The sequence below is a fragment of the Pyrus communis genome, chromosome 8, assembly GCF_963583255.1.
Source record: "Pyrus communis chromosome 8, drPyrComm1.1, whole genome shotgun sequence".
Taxonomy (NCBI): Eukaryota; Viridiplantae; Streptophyta; class Magnoliopsida; order Rosales; family Rosaceae; genus Pyrus; species Pyrus communis.
This window is the reverse complement of record NC_084810.1, coordinates 7,459,339-7,479,454: the sequence shown is the minus strand read 5'-3', so window position 1 is coordinate 7,479,454 and position 20,116 is coordinate 7,459,339. Positions and strand designations below refer to the sequence as shown.

At 37.8% G+C, this 20,116-nt stretch overlaps 3 protein-coding genes across 4 annotated transcripts; 1 reads left to right on the top strand and 2 right to left on the bottom strand.

Moving 5' to 3' along the window:
* Positions 1 to 1,010: 1,010 nt before the first annotated feature.
* On the bottom strand, positions 1,011 to 2,369 carry LOC137742869 (aspartic proteinase nepenthesin-2-like). The gene has a single exon (XM_068482814.1). The coding sequence runs from the start codon at positions 2,367 to 2,369 to the stop codon at positions 1,011 to 1,013; it is 1,359 nt and encodes a 452-aa protein (XP_068338915.1).
* A 4,102-nt stretch (positions 2,370 to 6,471) lies between these two features.
* On the bottom strand, positions 6,472 to 10,569 carry LOC137742868 (uncharacterized). The gene has a single exon (XM_068482812.1). It carries the CDS (start codon positions 10,567 to 10,569, stop codon positions 6,472 to 6,474), a length of 4,098 nt encoding a protein of 1,365 aa, XP_068338913.1.
* Positions 10,570 to 11,862: 1,293 nt separating this feature from the next.
* LOC137742481 (glucose-6-phosphate/phosphate translocator 1, chloroplastic-like) lies at positions 11,863 to 16,383 on the top strand. Of its 2 annotated transcripts, none has more exons than XM_068482363.1 (6): positions 11,863 to 12,108; positions 12,289 to 12,831; positions 13,245 to 13,470; positions 13,991 to 14,213; positions 14,774 to 14,987; positions 15,975 to 16,383. In XM_068482363.1, exons 2-6 carry the CDS (start codon positions 12,310 to 12,312, stop codon positions 15,984 to 15,986), a joined length of 1,197 nt encoding a protein of 398 aa, XP_068338464.1. In that variant the 5' UTR covers positions 11,863 to 12,108; positions 12,289 to 12,309; the 3' UTR covers positions 15,987 to 16,383. The 2 variants fall into 2 exon arrangements, with proteins under 2 accessions (XP_068338464.1, XP_068338465.1); XM_068482364.1 differs by having other exon boundaries at positions 11,863 to 12,174.
* The last annotated feature ends 3,733 nt before the right edge of the window (positions 16,384 to 20,116 follow it).

Below are 20,116 nucleotides of genomic sequence, written 5' to 3'. Positions count from 1 at the left end.
GCTCTATTAGGGATAATTATGAAAAAAAAACAATTTTATTGTGGATTGGGCTTCACTTTGGCCCATGTTTTTAATGTTTGTATGACTATTTTATGAATATTTTTGTCGTTATAATTAGAGTAAATTGTAGCAATGGTCCCTCAACTTTAATCAAATTGGAACAATGGTCTCTCAACTAAAAATCCTACCATTGGTCCCTCAACTCATCAAAATGTGTAGTTATGGTCCTTTTCGTCAATTTCGTCAGAATTTTGTCAAAATAAGTTATGTTGGAAGGATCATTGCTACAATTGGGATCTCTCAACTCATCAAAACGTGCATCTATGGTCATTTTCGTTAAGTTCGTTAGAATTTTGTCATAATGAGTTATGTTGGAATGACCATTGCTATAATTGGGTTAAAGTTGAGGGACCATTTCTCCAATTGGATTAAAGTTGAGAGACCAATGATAATGAAATTTTAGTTGGGGGACCATAGCTGCACATTTTGATGAGTTAAGGGACCAATGTTAATGGATTTATAGTTAAGGGACCATTGCTCCAATTGAGTTAAAGTTAAGAGATCATTGCTACAATTCACATTAAATCTCAAGCCCTTTTGATTAAATAAAAGTTTAGGGTAGTTTTTGGTTAAGAAAAAGTGGCCGAAGTCGTTTTTATTAAAACTCCCTAAAATTAATTAGAGTGAAATGCAGGCTTGCCTTTTCAGTTAAGTCCCCTCTTATCTTTCTCCTTCTTGTATGCAAAGATCAATTTTCCTCAAATAGTCCGGGACAACTGAATTGTCCGGGAAGTAAACGGCGAAAATTATGAGGAACTTGGCTGCAAGATTATGCAACTGTGGTCCAAACAACTGGGGTGTGTACGTAAGGATAGGATGTTTCACATTAGAATGAACAACAAAAACTCAGTTCCATAAACTTGTTGCATATTATTAAGAAAAAAACAGCAACAAGAATCTCAAAGATAAACTAACAAAAAGGAAAGGAAAAGCAAGTTTAAGGATGGGGATTAACTAGGACAAGTCTCGACCGAAAATTGAAGTGAATTGATGTTGCCATTGTAGGTGACCCTCATATTCTGCTGATGCCATGCTCCAAGCATAGACTTCCCATTTCCAGGCATCATTGCTACGCAAAAGTACCCCGCATCTTTGTTAAAGACATGAGCATATTTCCCATCAACGACGTAATTAGCATCTTGCAAATGGTACGTTAATGTGGCGAATTGATTGAAATCCGGCGTATATTTGTAGCACAATGCCAGCCCTTCAGGCACTTTACCGATCCTTGTAAGTTTTAAACCGTCGTACCATTGTTGAAATGCCCTCATCACCTCCCTGTAGGCATTGCGTCCGCTGGCATCTGTATTGAGTTGAGGGATTAGGGCACCAGAATCGATGAAGAAACCACCGGTGCCACCTTGCCCAATTCTAAAGGTACCCGGTGGAAACCCTAGGCGTTTCAACCCAACACTTATATCCAAAAGATTTAGGTAGTAGTAATGTTGTCCAGGTGGTGTTACAAACGGACTTGTGTAAACATTTCCAGCTGGTAATGGTATTTCATCCCCAAACTTAACGAAACCAGGGTTTATTAGTGCATCAGTAAAAGGGAGCAAACAGTATGAGAAAGTTTTTTTGGTTTTATCAGCGAGTTGGGTCACTAGTGAATCCGGACTCATGCTCAACCCCATTACCCCCGAAATGTAACCACTCTTTGAGAACTGAATGTTTCTGTTTTCCTTCGAACAACCGAAGATCACGTTTTCGACTATATCAGTCGGAAATGTGAATGTTTCAAAGGAAGCAACACCTCGAGTTGTTGCGCCACCACCATAACCAATATTGTAGACGCATTCATTGTTAACACATTGGTAAAGGGGATTGGCACCTGAACACAGAGGGTGGTCGCACGGAAGCTTTCGGTAGGTGCTCGATGTTGTTGAATCGAAAATGGGATTACCTTGTTGTGGGTAACATGCAACACAAGGCTGGCACTGAGTCCAAATTAGGCCGCCACCAGTGTCGAGAAGCAGGAGCTGGGGGACTTTTGGGGTTCCAAGCTCAATCTGCACGATATAGAAGAAGTTGTCACGAAGCAAAGTAAGTTCTATTTGGTTGAGGTCTGCGGTGGAATTTGAACCGGAAGTTAATTCCACATAGCGCGCCCTGGCTTTCGAGAACCTGACCAATCTTTCGATACGTTCATGTACTGTGAGGTTTCCGGGGTATAGAGGCGATTCCGGTGAGTCTCTAGGGATCAACCGGAGGCTGAAACCATTAGGTTTTGAATGCGTTGGATGGAATGTGGAGAATGTGACGAGGGAAAGAAAGAGAATTGTTGAAACAAAAGCTTGGACTCCAGCCATTTTTGGTTTTGGAGAGTGAGACTATGAATTACTTGGTGACTGGTTATAGGTGCTTTTATAATAATGCAGGACTTGACCACGGTACATGCATATTAGACATATCGTGTAAACACTACGTTGTCATTTTTCTTTTTTGGTAAAAACTTTTAAACGCTATCTCGGCCAAATTGGGTAGGATTTTTTATTGAATGCTGTGCGTCAGTTTTTCATTGAATACTGTCTCAGCCAAAAAAAGAAGCCAAAATTCAAATAGAAGGTGCATGCATGTAAGATAAGAGTTGACCTACTTTTACAATTTACTTACCACTTATGTTATTCCCTTTAAAATCCCGAATATCTATCCAGAATTGAAAGCATTAAATATTTTGCATTGAATTTATATAAGCTTCTCATTGATATTGTGTAATACTTTTTAATGTAAATCTTAATGTTGTCCCCTTTATTTCTTAACATACCATTCTGGGTTTCTTCCCTTTCTGCGTGTTTTTTGAAAGTAGGATTCCCTCCCCTTCTATACCTTTCTCTTCTCTCCCCTTCTATTCCCCTCCCCTCTTTTCACACTTACCATTTTGTCTCTCTCTTTATAAAAAAAAAATTGATATAAGATATTGATGTAACTTAATCGTGACCGTTCAAATAGAAAAGAAGAAAAGAGAAGGAAAGAAAAATGAGAGGAGAAAATCCTATCCCATTTTTTTATGTTTCATTCAATTTGATTTCCACTGATGGGCCCCTCTGCCTTTCTGAACCATGTTGTGCATTTGGACAATCTTTCAAATGATATAGTGGTTAAAACAAAGATTGACTGATCACATTCCTCTCTCTCTCTCTCTCTCTCTCTCTCTCTCTCTCATCTCTCAACTGTCTTTCACTAGTCTAATATTGGATAATTTTTCACCAGTAGACCTGTCCTTTTTCTTCATTGCTAATTGGTTCCACTAGTTTACTTAAAACGACGACAGTACCAACATATTAAAAGGATAATTGTTAATAAGAACTATTATTTGTTTACAATTATGTTCTAAAAATTGATGGCAAGTAGTTAGGTGATGCGTTGAGATCTAGTGCTTAAGAACATCTTCAAAAGAAATGTTAAATTTTTTTATTTGAAGATAGATGTGGTCAATTGAATATAGATGTAAAATCTTCTTAATTTCTATAGATGTCAAATATTTATTTTATTAATATATTGGGCCTCATCTCTACATTAACTATTAAAAAATAATTAAAATTGATTGTAGTTTTTATCCTATTGGTTGTTTATGAGATCCATGCATTAAAAATAAATTAAAGACATTTGACTCCATCTTTGTTTATTGCAAAAACGACAATTAAAAAGTAAGAAGTCAAATGACTTAGCTCCCATGCCAATTATGACATCTATGTTGGAGAAAACCTTGATGTTTTTTAATCTTAGTTGGCGTATTTGACATTTCTCATGTCAATTATGACACCTAAAAATTGTCAAATGTAAATTTGAAGACTTATGCGGCAATTTCAAATTTCATTTTGCTTCAACACATATATTTTTTTATATTAAATTAATATCTGCAAGACCCACTCTTAAAAACAAATCAATCTTCATGATTGGTGCATTATTAGGGCCAACACAACAAAACATTTAAAAAATATTAAGACACCAGATTTTTTTTCCTATGTAAATTAGCAGCAAACAATTTCTATGTCAATGTACAGATTGACATATCGGTTATTACGTGGCATTCTACTCAGGCTATCTCCAATGGAGAGGGCCAAAGGTGCAAAAGTTAAAAAATGACGTGATTTGCTTAAAAATTAATTTTCAACCGATAGCTGGGTTATAATTGTATGGGGTTCACATGCTATTATTTGGCCAAAGGAGCACCAGGCTGACCAAATGTAGCTCTCATCTTAGCCATGTTTTTGGGGCCTAGCTCCTTAGTTGCAAAGATTGATTCAAATTCAACGGCTAGATTTGAAAATATCCAAAGTATTTTAACTAAAATAACAAATAAATTTTAAAGTATAAACTTAAAACTAATAAATTGTTGAGGGGCTATATTTAGCTCATTCAGTTGGAGATAGTATATAAGTATGGTCGAGACTATATAAACTTAGCCATTTCGGTTGAAGGTAACATTAAGATGCTCTAAGGGCCTAATGGGTTTTTTAATTTTAAATAAATATATTATAGAAAATATAATAAGTGCCTACTTATTTTTGAAGGGAAAAAAAAAAAACCTAAACTTGTATTTATAAACATAAAATGGAATGGAAGAAAATTAATTATAAAGTACTATAATTTATTGAACTATGGATATCAAATAGACTATGGTTGAGAAGGACGCAAGCAATCGTATAGAGAGAGTATATGAGTTTTCTTTTTCAGTTTGAGAGAGAGGGTTGTGACCCTAAGACATTTGAGAAAAACAAAAAATAGTCACTTAGCCAACCTATACGACCCACTTGATTTTCAAAAGGCTTAAAATTAATTGTGACGTGGCCATCCGCATAGCAGCTATGCTTTTTTTTTTTTTTTTTTTTAAGAACACTCATTTTAAATAATGTTGATAAAATGAGCATTAATTATAGAAACCCACTAAGAGTTCCTCTCTCTAGATTTAAGAGTACGTAGAATAATCTCTATTTTAAAAAGTGGATAAAGAGCGTGATTGAAGTTGATTTTTTGAATCCTATCTAATATATCTTTATTAAGTTAAACTCACTCATTGAATATCTACCACCATGGCATTGTTATAAGGAGTTCGTGTATGAGTTTGAATATGTTGACAATTTCGTCGAAAACGTAAAAATTCCATAAAGTTTGGGTAGTTTTATGTTTATTATTATAAGTGATATTTTACATTAATTTATACTAATAGGAGGGAGAAGATTTGAACTCGGAGTGCAGTGTATTGAAGTCAAAGAACAATTGTTTAAAATCTTGTTAGTTTAGCTAATGAATAGTGTCAAAAAATTATTTTCGCTTGACAATTTAACTTACCATCTCTAACAATACTATGTATTTTAACAAACTCTAAATATTTTAATATCACCTTTCTCATCATTTTCAGGTCTTCATAGTTAGTAACTTTTTATGTTTAACTAGCATTTTAAATTCTCTCTCCTTCTCTTTGAAGTCAAAAGAACAATTGTTCACAAAACTAAAATAGAGAACGGATAGAGAGTCTCTTGCCAATTTGTGCACTTTTATTTAAATTAGCTAAAGATCCGCATTCGAAAGAGGACTTTTATGAAATAGGCACCGCTACCGTGACATCTTATTTCAATAAACCAATGATATGGGTAAATTTTTTAATACATGGCATTGTATTTTCTTTTATCAATATATGACACTGTGTTATTAAATAAATACTTCACGTTATGATCATTGATGTTCTTGTAAGTTATGGCTTCTGAGAGCATTTCCAAATAAGATGTCAAAATCTTAGGTGGAATGTCATTGTATATATTTATCATCAAAAGTCTACAAACCGAAGTGTTATTTGCTGACTGAATTTGAAAACTTTGTAATTAGGAGTTAAATTTGATATCAACGTCAAATATATTTTTAATTGATTTTAATGATGTGTCCCTTATTTTACTAACATTTTAACCAATAGAAATTTTGTTTCAACAATTTACCTTTTTTTTTAATAATTACAACTATTCAAAGCTCTATTTAAATAAAAAAAAAACATTTGAAAATTGATTAGAGAAGTACAAAATTTAATATAAGACTTCAAGTTGCTATATCAATCATCAATTGCAATTTGACTATTAAAATTTGACATTCCTTTTAATGATGGTCTGAAGATGCTTCTTTGAGCTATTTTCCTCAACTACACTAGCATACCTACATACTGACAAGGCAAGACATAATTGGAATATATTCTCTCTTTTTATTCTCATCTTTTTCCCTCTTCTTTTCTCACACATTATTTTTGTTTTATTGTCTATAAAATATCAATATAAAATATTGACAGAACTTAACTTTTTAAGTAAGAGAAAAAAAAAAAAAAGAGAGATTAAGAAAATAGAGAATCCTCATCGAGATAATTGGTATCATCCTTCTTTTTTGGTACAAGGGAGGGCAAAGCCCGGCAAACAAAACAGAAAAAAATCAGACAAGAACAGCCCTAGGGAGGGCCCTGCCAATAGAGTCAGAAACTAGACAATTGCTAGCAGTGGTAGGAGGAGAAACAAAAACATGAAGGCCAAGAGATAGACCATGACCCAAGTCAGCCATGTGATCAGCTGAGGCATTCATTTCTCTATAGATATGAGTGACTTCACATCTCCAATTTTTTCCGATGGCTTCTTTGCAGTCAATAATGAGGTTGTAGAGCGGGTGCGAATCCAAAATAGGTTTTTGGATCAAAATAACAGCATCCCAGGAATCACATTCAAGGATTACATCCCTGCATCCCTCATCCCAAGCTATAGAAAGGCCCATGAAAACACCCCAAAGCTCAGCTTCCATGATGTTTCCTCTGCCCAAATTAGCAGCAAATCCCTTAATCCAATCCCCTTCAGAATTGCGAATCAAACCTCCAGCACTTATGTGCCTAAATGGGTCCTTACAACTCCCATCTGTATTGATTTTATATCTACCAATTGGCGGGTGGATCCAATGGATTGAGATGATTTGTCTAGGAGGCTTACTAGAAGAGCACTTGTTGGCATTATACCAATCCCTTGCAAATTGAAAAATGAACTTCTGGGGTGAGACAGGCGGTTGTTGACCCTCATTGAAGACAAGATTGTTCCTCCCTTTCCAGCAATACCAGAGAGTTGAAGCAAAGATTAGATTCCAGGGTAACCCATGAATGGTAGAACAATGTGACCTAAGGTTTATGGCCATCCAACTCTGGAAATCAAGAGCAAAGGAATGGGCAACTTCAGAAGGGATTCCAACACCGTTCCAAAAGGAAGGGGAATGCCTACAAGACCTGAAAATATGATCCATTGATTCCTCAATATTAGGGCAGATTGGGCAACACGGGTTATTAGTAAATCCTCTTCTAGCTCTCTGCACATTAGTGAGAATTTTCCCATGGCCGATAGTCCAAAGAAAAGTCACTAATTTGGGTGGGAGCTTGAGTTTCCAAATGAAATTCCAATTCCAAGGAATGATATCATCATCGCCAAAGAGAGAGAGATAAGCAGTTTTCACGGAGAAGGTTCCAGATTTAGTGAGGCTCCAAATTACCTTATCATCCCTATGATTCGCAGTTCCAACATGTAAACTGAAAATATGTTCCACAATATCAGGAGGAAGGCAGGAATATAACAAGTCTACATTCCAACCATCATCAGTAAGAAAGTCTTCAACAGTCCATTCAAGCATGTCAGCTGAAAGAGGGATGGTAGCAAAATTTTCAAGAACGCCACTCTCAAGCCAGTTGTCTGTCCAAAAATGAATTTGGTTTCCAGTTCCGACTCTCCATCTCATACCATTAGGGAGGATTTGGGCACCAAAAAGGATTCCACGCCAAGTATGAGAACAATTAGTGAACTTAGCAGAGCAAGCACCCACCATGTCGTAGTGTTTGAGATATTTTCCTTTCAAAACTTTAGCCCAAAGGCCCGGGTCTCTTTGCATAAGTTTCCAACCAGTTTTAGCAAGGAGGGCTTGGTTCATAAAATGAGTATCTTTCAATCCTAAACCACCCATAAATTTAGGCGTGGATACTGTCTCCCACTTAACAAGGTGAACCTTGGAATTATCCTCAGTGTGACCCCATAAGAAATTCCTGTTCAACTTATCAAGTTTATCACATATGGAAACTGGGAGGCGAGTAGATTGCATTGAGTAGATTGGAATAGCTGAGGCAACTGATTGTAGGTAGACAAGCCTACCTGCCATAGAGAGAGTATTGCTCTTCCACGCAGAAAGTCGTCGTTGAACTTTTTCCACAATGTTTCCATACGTCTCTTTATTGATTCTAGAATGCAGTAACGGAACACCCAAGTAGTGTCCTAGATCAGAAGTGAGAGGAGAACCACAGATGTTGGCAATTTCAATAGCCTTACTTCGAGAGATATTAGGAGAGCAGTAAATACAAGATTTATCAAAATTCACCTGTTGACCAGACACGGCACAAAAAATATCAAGACAATCCTTCAGTAATCTGGCTTGAGTTGAGGAGGCTTCCGCAAACAAAATAAGATCATCTGCAAAAAAGAGATGAGAGACAGGAGGCCCATTGCTAGATAGCTTAACTGGCTTCCATTTCTTAGTAGTGATGCAACCATTAATGATATGAGATAGTTTTTCCATGCAAAGCACAAATAAATAGGGAGAAAGAGGATCTCCCTGTCTGATTCCATATTGAGGGGAGAAAGAATCAGTGAGCTCACCATTAACAATGGCTTGGTAATTGACTGTGGTAATGCATTGCATGATGAGTTCCAAAATTTTCCCTCTTAGCCCAATCTCCCATAGAACTTCTCTAATAAAACTCCACTGAAGACGATCATAAGCTTTGGAAAGATCAATTTTCCAAGCAATGAACCCTTTTTTACCTTTGGTGTTTCTGTACTTATGGAGGATTTCTTGAGCAACAATGACATTATCAATAATTTGCCTACCCGGGACGAAGCTCACTTGAGTTGGGCTAACAAGTTTATGGAGAAACGGCCTCAATTTACCCACCAAAATTTTAGAGATGACCTTGTAGAGCGTAGAACACAGACTGATAGGCCTCAACTGTGTCATGCTTGTAGGGTTATCAACCTTAGGAATCAACGAGATGAAGGTGTTATTAATGTTGTCAGGGAGTTGAGCTGTATTGAAACAAACCTTAACCATATCACAAACATCCTTGCCACAGAGATGCCAAAATTTTTGATAGAATCTAGCAGGGATACCATCAGGTCCAGGTGCTTTGAGCCCACCAATAGCAAACATACAAGCTTTAATCTCATCATCGGTGACATCCCCATTTAGAACAAGTAAATCTTCACCAATAAGACACGGGAACATGTGAGGCAGATTCTCCATAGTTGACGTCGTTATGCGAAAGGAGAAGAGATCTTTGAAATAGTTGACAACAATCGACTTTAAATTCTCTTTATCATCTGTCCACACTCCTTCAGAATTATTGAGGCCTTCAAGTTTATTTTTCCTTCTTCGCACCACCGCAGAGAGATGGAAGAACTTGGTATTTTTATCACCCTCCCTAAGCCAAGTATTTCTTGATTTTTGAAGCCAAAAGAGTTCTTCTTGCTCAAGGATAGTACTATACTCATTGGTGAGCTGTTTTTCTAAATCAAACAGATACGGCACATGGCAAATGCAAAGAGCCTTTTGGATTCCGCATATGCGAGCTAAGAGCCTTCTTTTCTTTTGAAAAATACATCCAAAGACATTGTGATTCCAACTTTGAAGCTCAGAAGAAAGAATGGTAGTTTTGCAACTAGCATCACCTTGAACACTACTCCAAGTATCATTAACAAAGGATTCAAAATCCGGGTGAAGCATCCACATAGCTTGGAATCTGAAAGCTTTCAAATCAGGGTTAGGAATATGCTTGGAATGAAGGCCAATAAGCAAGGGGCAATGATCAGATTTCACTTTGGCAAGATGTCTAACATATGCCTCAGAGAAGAGGTGTCTCCAAGCTATGTTGCAAAGGCCTCTATCAAGTCTTTCCCAGACGATTTCACCATGCTCATTTTTCTTGCTCCAAGTAAATTTAGCACCAATGAACCCAAGGTCCACCAAGCTATTCCTAGAGCTCCAACTACCAAGACCACTATTTTTATTAACAGGCCTACCCCCCTTTTTCTCTGAACTATGAATCAATTCATTGAAATCCCCTGCAATAAGCCAAGGCAAGTTAGAAGCTGCAGAAACACCATCAAGATAAGGCCATAAGTGACTCCTCACCCGGGGGCAAGGAGAGGCATACACCACCGTTAGCATCCACTGAATCTGTCCATCCATTACAACAGCTGTGATTGTTTGGGAGGAGCAAGCCACAACAGTCAATTTCACAACCTCATTATTCCATAAAAGCCAAACACCACCAGAGAAACCATTGGCATCAACAACATAATAATTTGAAAAATCCAAACCTTTTATGACTTCAATTGCCCTCTCCCCACTGATCCTGGGTTCCAAGATAGCAAAAATATTCACTTTGTTCAATCTGACGAGATCTTTAGCAGTAACAGAGAAAGGTTTCCCTCCAGCACCTCTTACATTCCAGACCATAATCATCATAAAATCAATAAGGATAGGGAATACCTGAGTTATGGACCCAATCAAGATGAGGATATTGGCGCCTCTACCAGAATAGAGGTGGCACCCACCACACCAGCTTGAACATCAATCATGGCTTCTTGAAGCCTATCTCTCTCTACAGACACAAAGCCATCATTAACATGTCTTCCATTCTCCAGCAAGTTCCCAACCGACATATCCGTAACATTTTTATCAATATCCGGCGGTTCATGCCCATAAATTTGAGTACTTTTGTCTGCTGCGTCATTGGCAGCTTGAGGATCAGCAACATTAAAGTTAAAGCCCCCCAACTCACTTTCTTGAATGTCCATGCCATCAACTTGTACGCCGTTGGAAGAATTTGTGGCAATCTTAGACTTGGCATTGGTTTTCCTCAGAGAGGATTTTGGCTTCGGGGACGAGGTGTTTCCAAGATTTAATTTGGCACTAGCCGCCCCCATACTAAAACCACTAGAGCCTCCTTTCTCCTTGTTAGAGCTGTCCCCTAGAGCCTTCCTAGGTCTGCCTCTTGTTTGTTTCTTCTTTTCAAATCCCATGGTATTCTCCAATAAATGTTCCTTGCCATGTACAGACTTAGCTTTATCAATAGTATTCGGATCAACATCCTCTAAATGTAGGGGACAAAATCTTGAGCCAGAATTACTCAACTTCCTGGCATTTTGGCCCAACTCATAATTATTGGTTGGCCTGGTCCGACGATTATATGTCACAATACTCCAGGGCCCAATCAAGGCAGAATCATGAATCTTCATATCCTTCCCAGCCTCAGTAAGGCAACTCTTCTCTGATTTACCACCATTTGAGCTCCTAACTTGATCTTGAACTGACCCCTCATCCATAGGTTGGATGGTCACTGCATCTGGAACAGGAATTGTAGCTTGTTTCCTAATCAAAGAAGGACACTGTTCACGACGATGACCATAGCAACCACAGTTGAAACAAACAAGGTGAAGACCCTCATACTCCACAACATACCAACAGTTTTCAACTTTGACATTAGCAATTAGGGACTTTGTTAAGTCCAATTCAACACAAACTCTACCATATTTACCTCTAACTTGCGAGGCAGTGTGCGCATCTACACAGAACACAGCATATCCCCGCCTAGAAAAGCACCTTATAGGAACAGAAACGTACTCTGACCAAAAAAAAGAAACAGAAACGAATACTTTGTAGTAGAGAAAGTTGATGGAATACTTTAATGCAAAAAGATGCGGAGACTCACATGACTATTTGGTATAAATGAGCAACTTAGCATTGTTCTCTCCCGACTGAGATCTCAAAGCCACCAAACCCAACCCTCAACAAATTCAATTCAAACATTTTATAAAACAAAATCTCCTATTTTTCTGAGAGCTACTCCAACTTCTCCGATCATAAAAAAATAAATAAAAAACAGAAAAATAGTTCCTTTGCTTTTCATAGTTGTTTTTTTTATTGGAAAAGCTTCGATCTTTACTATATATTGAAGATCTACCGCTCTGGGTATAACTTATTCAACCTTTTCAGGTAAACAAAACTCATAAATTCTTTCCTTTTTGTTCTTTGTTTTTAGCTCCATCACCCCATTGAAAGGTAAACAAAACTCATAAATTCTTTCCTTTTTGTTCTTTGTTTTTTGCTCCATCACCTCATTGATTTGATGTGATTTGATCTCTTCTGTTTTTTTGTTCTCTGCGCCTTCCATAGAAACCCACTTGAATTTTCACCATGATCTGCTCTGTGAAGCAATACTCCGCCGTGACAAACGGGTCCGACATCTTTCTGCGGCGGAGCACAGGGCCGACGCCGGTGCAACGATCACTGCTTTTTCCGTCTCTCCAGGGCCAAAAGACTCAGAGATCAGTAATCTCGGTCCAAAAGGCCTTGCACGTGTCTGCGATCAGGAGTCTTGGTGGGTTGCCAAAGCCGACTCGAACAAGTGTGAACAAATGTCAGGCGTTCGAGGCCGACCGATCACAGCCGATCGAGTCCAACGTCGACCTTGCGAATGTCGATGCGAAAGTGGAGGCGGCAAAGAAGCTGAAGATCGGCGTATATTTTGCTATGTGGTGGGCGCTGAACGTGGTGTTCAATATATACAATAAGAAGGTGTTGAATGCTTATCCCTTCCCATGGCTCACCTCCACTCTGTCTCTGGCATGTGGGTCTTTGATCATGCTGGTCTCCTGGGTCACCAGGATTGCTGAGGCCCCCAAAGTTGATATGGAGTTCTGGAAAGCTCTGTTTCCTGTGAGTTGGATTGGGTTTTTGATTTTTTGTTGTTGTTGTTTTCCTTATACATATATATGTATACATGCTTTTGGGGTTTCCGAGAAATGGAGGAGAATAATGGAAAGTGAAGTTTTTAACTTGTTATGTTTAATGTTCTTGAAAATTCAATATCGGGAGCCATTTAGGATTGTTGGGTGTCTTTATTGTGTGAAGATAACCATTTTGTTTGGTTGCTGAGAAAATTAAGATAAAGGAAAGAAGGTGAAGTTTGAGAGGTCTCAAATGTTGAGAAAGTTATAGAGATTAAAGTTTTTCTTTCCAGCCAAACAATGACTTAGAGGCTTTGGTGGTTTGTTGTCATTTTGCTTGAAAATTCTCTTTCAGTTTTCGATTATGGGTTGTGATTTTATTGTTTGATTTTCATTGAACAGGTTGCTGTGGCACATACAATTGGGCATGTAGCAGCTACTGTTAGTATGTCTAAGGTTGCAGTTTCTTTCACCCATATCATCAAGAGTGGAGAGCCAGCTTTCAGTGTATTGGTTTCGAGGTTCTTGCTGGGCGAGTCCTTCCCTATGTCAGTCTACCTGTCCCTCCTTCCAATCATTGGTGGTTGCGGTCTTGCTGCCTTGACAGAGCTTAACTTTAACATGATAGGTAACCATTTTGTTCTTGTCCCAGAGGGAATGGAATTGTAAAATTATTGGTTTGTTGATCTTATTATCTCCTGAGTTGGTATTTGCAATCCTTGTTAGTCTCCGTTGGAAAAGAAAGCAAATATATGGTAAAATTAAAATCTTTATTGTTGGGGAGTTTTGTGCAATAAGGCTAAGTTAGGCTCTAATGCTGCCTCAGTCAAGATTAAAGCACGTAAGATACATACTTTGCCTTTGTATTCTTCTGCAACCAAATTAATTTTCCATTCTTCATGCTATATGTTTCAATTACTCTATCTGACCAAAAGAAAAATATTTCAGTTGATTTTCTTCTATCTGGAGTTGGTTGTCATAGCCAGCTTCTTTCTCCTTCCAGTGTTTTCCAAAAACCGGGATGAGTTTCTGGCCAGTTGCAGGGTTTTAGTGTGATTAATTACTCTGCCATTATATTGTATAAAGTGTAATTTTTTTTCTTTAAGGTTCTAGAGTCTTAAATTTGGTCCTTTTACTGTTTGTTTCAGGATTCATGGGGGCCATGATATCAAACTTGGCCTTTGTATTTCGGAACATTTTTTCTAAGAAGGGCATGAAGGGGAAGTCTGTTAGCGGAATGAACTATTATGCTCTTTTATCTATTATGTCTCTCCTAATTCTCATACCATTTGCGATTGCGGTGGAAGGACCACAGATGTGGAAAGCTGGATTTGATACAGCCTTCGCTCAAATTGGACCCAACTTGATATGGTAATCACATGTCATCTAACTGTGATTTCTTGGCCTGTTACTGGCTATGATACGTTTATTGTGTGGTTCGATATTTGCACATTGCTGTTAATTGGAAGGTAAGTGTGCTAGAAGTATATCTAATCAGATGATCTTGTTCTTACTGTTCATGAAGTCTTTCTACATGCAAACAAAGTAGTAGGTCTTGAGCTTTCTTTGGCATGTTTAGCTGATAGTTATAATAAGTTGCCGTGATCACTTTTCTATTCTTTTTCTCGGAGGACTTTAACCAGTACTAAATATGTGTTAATTATTGAAATGCTGCTGTATTTACAGTCCTGACTATAAGGTGCTGGTTACTCATTATTTTATGCAATTCATAGTTTTTATTTCGTATATGAAACCAGAAACTTTTGGCAATGTGTTGTTGCAGAGACCATGTGTTGTAAATGCTGGTTGGAACTTGAATCCCTGTAGGAGCAAAGTTTGTGTTTGTTCTTATTTAATACAGTGATACCTTTTGTTCTAAGTATTTTTATAAATGCCTTTACTTACGAGTTGCTGTTGATTATATCGAATAGGTGGATGGCGGCTCAGAGTGTCTTCTATCATCTGTACAACCAAGTGTCATACATGTCCCTGGATGAGATTTCTCCCTTGACATTTAGCATAGGAAACACCATGAAACGTATATCCGTCATAGTATCCTCCATCATCATATTCCACACCCCTGTCCAGCCCGTCAATGCCCTTGGAGCTGCTATTGCAATTTTTGGAACCTTCTTGTATTCCCAGGTATGCCCATGTTCGCTTTATGCATTGAGGTTGATTGTTCATAATTTACTTACGATATTTTTGCTAATTACACCTATTAACTGGGACATTCATGATTGATTTTGTTGGTATGCCATAGTTTCAGGACATCAATTATTAGAATGTGCACCAATTATTGTTCATATATTCTAGCATTCTCTTTTACGTGTGGGCTTCTTTACCCCGCAACATCAGGAATTCAACAAAGTAGGGCAGTCAGAGTTTCATGGATACCATTTTGATACCACGATGACGAACACTTTTCCTCTACCTCTAATGTGTCATATGTCCCGCTTTTGTTAAAAACGCAAATGTGGACTTAAAATTAGGTTAGGAGGTTCAAATTAAAGGGATTTGAACCCTGAATGTCGGAATCCCTTGTTTTAACGTCCTATGATTTTTGTTTGTTTACCCATTATTTCCACAACTTTAAGTTGTTAGGACGTGTGCCAACCGTTAATATATTACAACACGTTCTCTGATGCAAATTGGCCAACCTATAGATCTAGACAAATTATTTGTTTGCATTCTTCGCATGGCTTTTGTTTGTACGTTAAAGGTGCCAACAAGAAATCTGGGGGATTTTGTTGCTGGTTGTGAGTTGTACCACGATGCTTACGATAGTGATGGCATTGGTACCTCAAACTGAAGATTTAGGTGGAGGCTCAATTCGGGGTAGATGTATATACCGGCGAGGATCATGTTCGGTTGCCACTAATTAGGATGTTGATTTTGGTAGTGTTAGGTGGCCTTTGTCATGCTGTGGTTGGACCATCAAAGCCTACCTAACTTTACTATGAATTCATAAGCTTATTTCATCATTTATTCCATTAATTAATGTCAAGAACGCTATTAGGCGTCTAATTTGACACCGACCGCATGATGTTGGAATATGCTTTGGTTTCCCCATTATGATACCAAACACAAATATCTGCTCCTTCACCCTAAACAACGTACCTTTTTGTTCAGGTAAAGCAGTGAGAAGCTCGGGCTCGAGGAAATTTACCTGCATGCAACATAAACGACGGGAAAGGGAGGAGGCAGAGGCAGAGGCAGAGGCGGTGGAGCGGTGACGATCCATCGTTACTGAATTTTGGTCGTATGAACCAAGAGTGTAATTGTAGATACCAATAATGATCGAGACAACATTTCCACCTGAAGAACTAGACAGGTTTTTTGTTTTCTTTTGTTTTTTCATTATTTTTATTTTAATGAGGTTGGAGGGAGAAATATTCAATAATAAGCAGGGTATAAATGTCAATGTGGACCATTGAGAGCATATTCCAAATGGATTGGTTGGTGTATGCTTCATGAGCTTTGTATCCCGGATTATAAATATATAAGGGCAGCATCGTCCTCCTGCTGCAGTTTTTGTTTCTTTCATGTGTACTTTAACGTAAATGATGAGGACTTGGGTCTTAGCCCATCCTAGCTCACTGCATATCTGTTTGGGCCCAAAATAACATTTTGGCGGAGCTTAGAATTGTTCTTTGTCCAATAAGGAATATTGGGAACATTCTTTGCCATGGGCCAAGTCTAGTAGAGTTCGGCCAAATCCTATCAGAAGATGGTTTTGATGGGATAAGGATAAAGTGGTCGAATCCTAGTGCAGTAAGGATTCTTCAGAAGTTAAGGATGCTTCGAATCAGAAGAGATGTCGAGAATCAAGGGATTGAATCTAAATGATTAAAGAGCTTGGTTCATAATCCTATGGGGGTTAGGATCAGTCAAAATCTAATCAGATTGGGTTGAGGAATTCTAGTCTGAGTGAAATATTACCTTGGCCATTAAGGAAATTACTACTATAAATAGAGAGGAGAGTGCATCATTCAAAGCTCTCTCCAATTCAATACACAACTGCCTTTAGCAAACATCTCAAACATATTAAGATTTTTATTTTCTTTTTCCCCGCCATCAAATCTTCAGTTTGAATAAACAGCACTGTGGAGGCAACCAACAACATCTTTAGTTTGGATAAACAACATTGGCGCTGTAGAATCAGTCGATTGATGAGCACCTTCAGTTTGGATATGCAACACTGCTTCGAGACCCACTGGTTATCTATCCAAGTCTTGGTCAACAGGGATTTCCTAGTCCTTGTTGGAAGAGGTCATCTCATCAGCTTTATTGGTGAAGTGAGGTGTTACAAGGCTCGACACATTGAAACTCTAAGTTTATTTAATTACTGGATATTCGCAAGTACATTTTAGAGTTCGGCATTCAGACGGTCAAACCACATTTACAATCAAGACACTTATCTCTTTTGAGTATTTGTGTCCATATAATCTGGTACCAGTTCGGCGTATTTATATTTGGACAAATAAAATTACTGAGACCAAACCCCATGTCGACGATTCGTGAACTTCAAATAAACTAACAGCCTTGTCTTCAGGCTCTAGAACCCAAAGGCCGAGAAGAGTTCCTTCCTCAGCCGCAATGGCAAGACGCAGAAGTCAACAGCGCACCTAACGCCACATCAACATATTTTACTCCCTAGTTGAACTCGGCCAACAAGTTGGCATGCCCCGCATTCAACCGAATGACATAGTTAGCTTATTAATAACTCGGTTTGCGCGCCACGTAGGCTAGGTAGTTTTTAGGGTCAACAATATCACAAGCCTCTTTTAAGGACTTGGGTTTTAGCTTTTTTTTTTTTTTTTCATAGATCGCCCATTAAAAAAGATTATTGGCTGCGGAACTAGAACTTAGACCTTAGTTTAGGTAAGTGAACAATCTTTACCAACTCAACTAACTCTATAGAATAACATAAGAGTTTTTGTTGATCAATTGTTTATATAAAATATATTAATTTTCGTTTTGTACTATGAACTTCACAACATATGTACGTCGGTCCAAGTTTTTCTTCAACTCATGTACTTCCGCAAGTATAGGTGGCTTAATTTTCAATTAACCTTTTCAACTAAAAAAAATGAATTTCAATCAATCTTTGGTGGGGGACTTTTAGGTCGAGATGGACTTGGGTTTTAAGAACATCCTCTTGTCTCCCTTGGTTCGATTTCGTACCAAGTTCTGGAATATCTTGAAAGAATTAACACGTCTTAAGAAATATCCGGGTTGGACTAGTGACTCAAAGATAGCATGATAATGGCTTACTCAAGTAATGCATGGTGTGGAAGCTAGAAGTTTATCAGTTTAACATGAGAGAGTTTTCATGGTTGCATGATATTCTTGGTTGGATGATCTGGGTTTCCTAGGGTGGTAATGAAACAAGGCTTCTAATGGCTCGAATGCTCAAAGGAAAAGCTATGGAAAATACTAAGGTTGCAGGGGGAGATGTTCTTGGGGTTTCAAGAGTGTTTACACTTGGGGAGAGATTTCCCCAGCTTGGTGCAGTACCTACTCTAACATTCTCACCCTCTCCTCCTGGGCTGAGTTCTTGGATCTTTGTTAATGGCTCATGCCCCCCTTCTTGAAGGTAGATGACCCCCTTCTAGAGTTCCTTAAGGAATCTCTAATTGTGGCTTGGTCCTCCTTCCCCTTTTTCCCTACTTCTTCTGCCACTTCCGTTTTGGTGCAAAATGGCTAGGTGTTGCTACCTCGTACAGTGGTGGAGCCAGGATTTTAGGTGAGGAGGGGCCTCACATAAATGTCAAATATATATATATATATATATATATATATATATATATAGTATTTACAATAGAGTATGATACTTGCTTGGAGTTGTGTGCTAATTAAATTTTTTGAGGCTTTAAATGTTTTTTTTTCTATGTTGAAGTTGACCTTCCCTTATCAAGTCAATATAGAGAGTAATTAATCAAAAATTATAGAGGATTAAGAGAAACTAACCTTCCAATATCAAGTCAATGAAAAATGCTATGAATACCATGTTTTTAGACCACATTTTGGAGGCCACATAATGTGACGGTTGATTATTGGATTTCTTCTTTAATGATTTAAAGAAGTAGTTCAACCATTAACTGCTATATAATCATGTGGTCTAAAAATATGTGACATGCCCCGATTCTGATGTTCGAGGGACATCGGGATGGTCAAGTGCTGGCCGACACCCAAGGGTGATGAAAGCCATTTAATGAATGCATATGTCGAGAACATGTGAAACATGCATATAAATTTCGCACAAAACTATGCAATGTAATAAGTAAATACAAACTACTAAAAAAATATAATAATATTCAACTGCCAAGAATGAAAACATAATGATAGTGCATGACATGTTCAGAGCATACTTCTAATTCAGAATACAAGCGGAATGTGCTATTACAATAATGTCAAAGTAGAGAGGATGACACGATGTCATTGGTAGGGGAATGCCTCATAGCTCAAGTCGTATACCTCGTTCCTATGTCCTAAGGGGGCGCAAAACAAACAATAGTTATTCAACGTACTAACCCCCAAAGTTTTATGAAAACTCATAGCATAATATGTAATAGGTTTTCCGAAAACCCTAGCATGCCATAAAACCTTTCATGAAACATATATCGTATAATGTGTTAAATAGTGGTATCATGTATCAGTATCTCACGGCCGAAGCCACCAATCTACGTCCGGCCAAAGTCAATATAAATATCTTCCTTGTAGGCAAAACATTGACCACTAGATACGCACAAAAACATTGAATATAATCTTTCCAACATAAGTACATATATCTCAAAAACATCTTCATAGCATATAGTCATTCATTATATATACTATAAAGAAGTGTAAAAACAGGTTCATAAATAGTATATAGTCATCCATCATATATACTACAAAGAACATAAGTTCGATAAAGTATGGTATTCCAAAATATTCTCAGTAAGGCATGATCTCACACTGAGCTAGCCATAATAATGTGGTTCAACTTCGCCTTTGGCGAGAATCTAACCTTTCACTTACAAATAAAAACGAATACCACTAAACCGTAGTACTAAGTGGCTACCCATCATAACCTATTACGAATACTTATGCATCTATACTTCCTAAATTTTTTTTTTAAGTCCAAAAAGAATAGAAAACTCCCTTTGCCCATATTACTCAAATTCACTAAACCTTGGGGGCGCCACAGATACTCAGTTAATATATCAAGTTTCAATTGAATTTTGGAGCAATTCATAAGTGATTAGGTGACGACATTACTCCCCTAATGG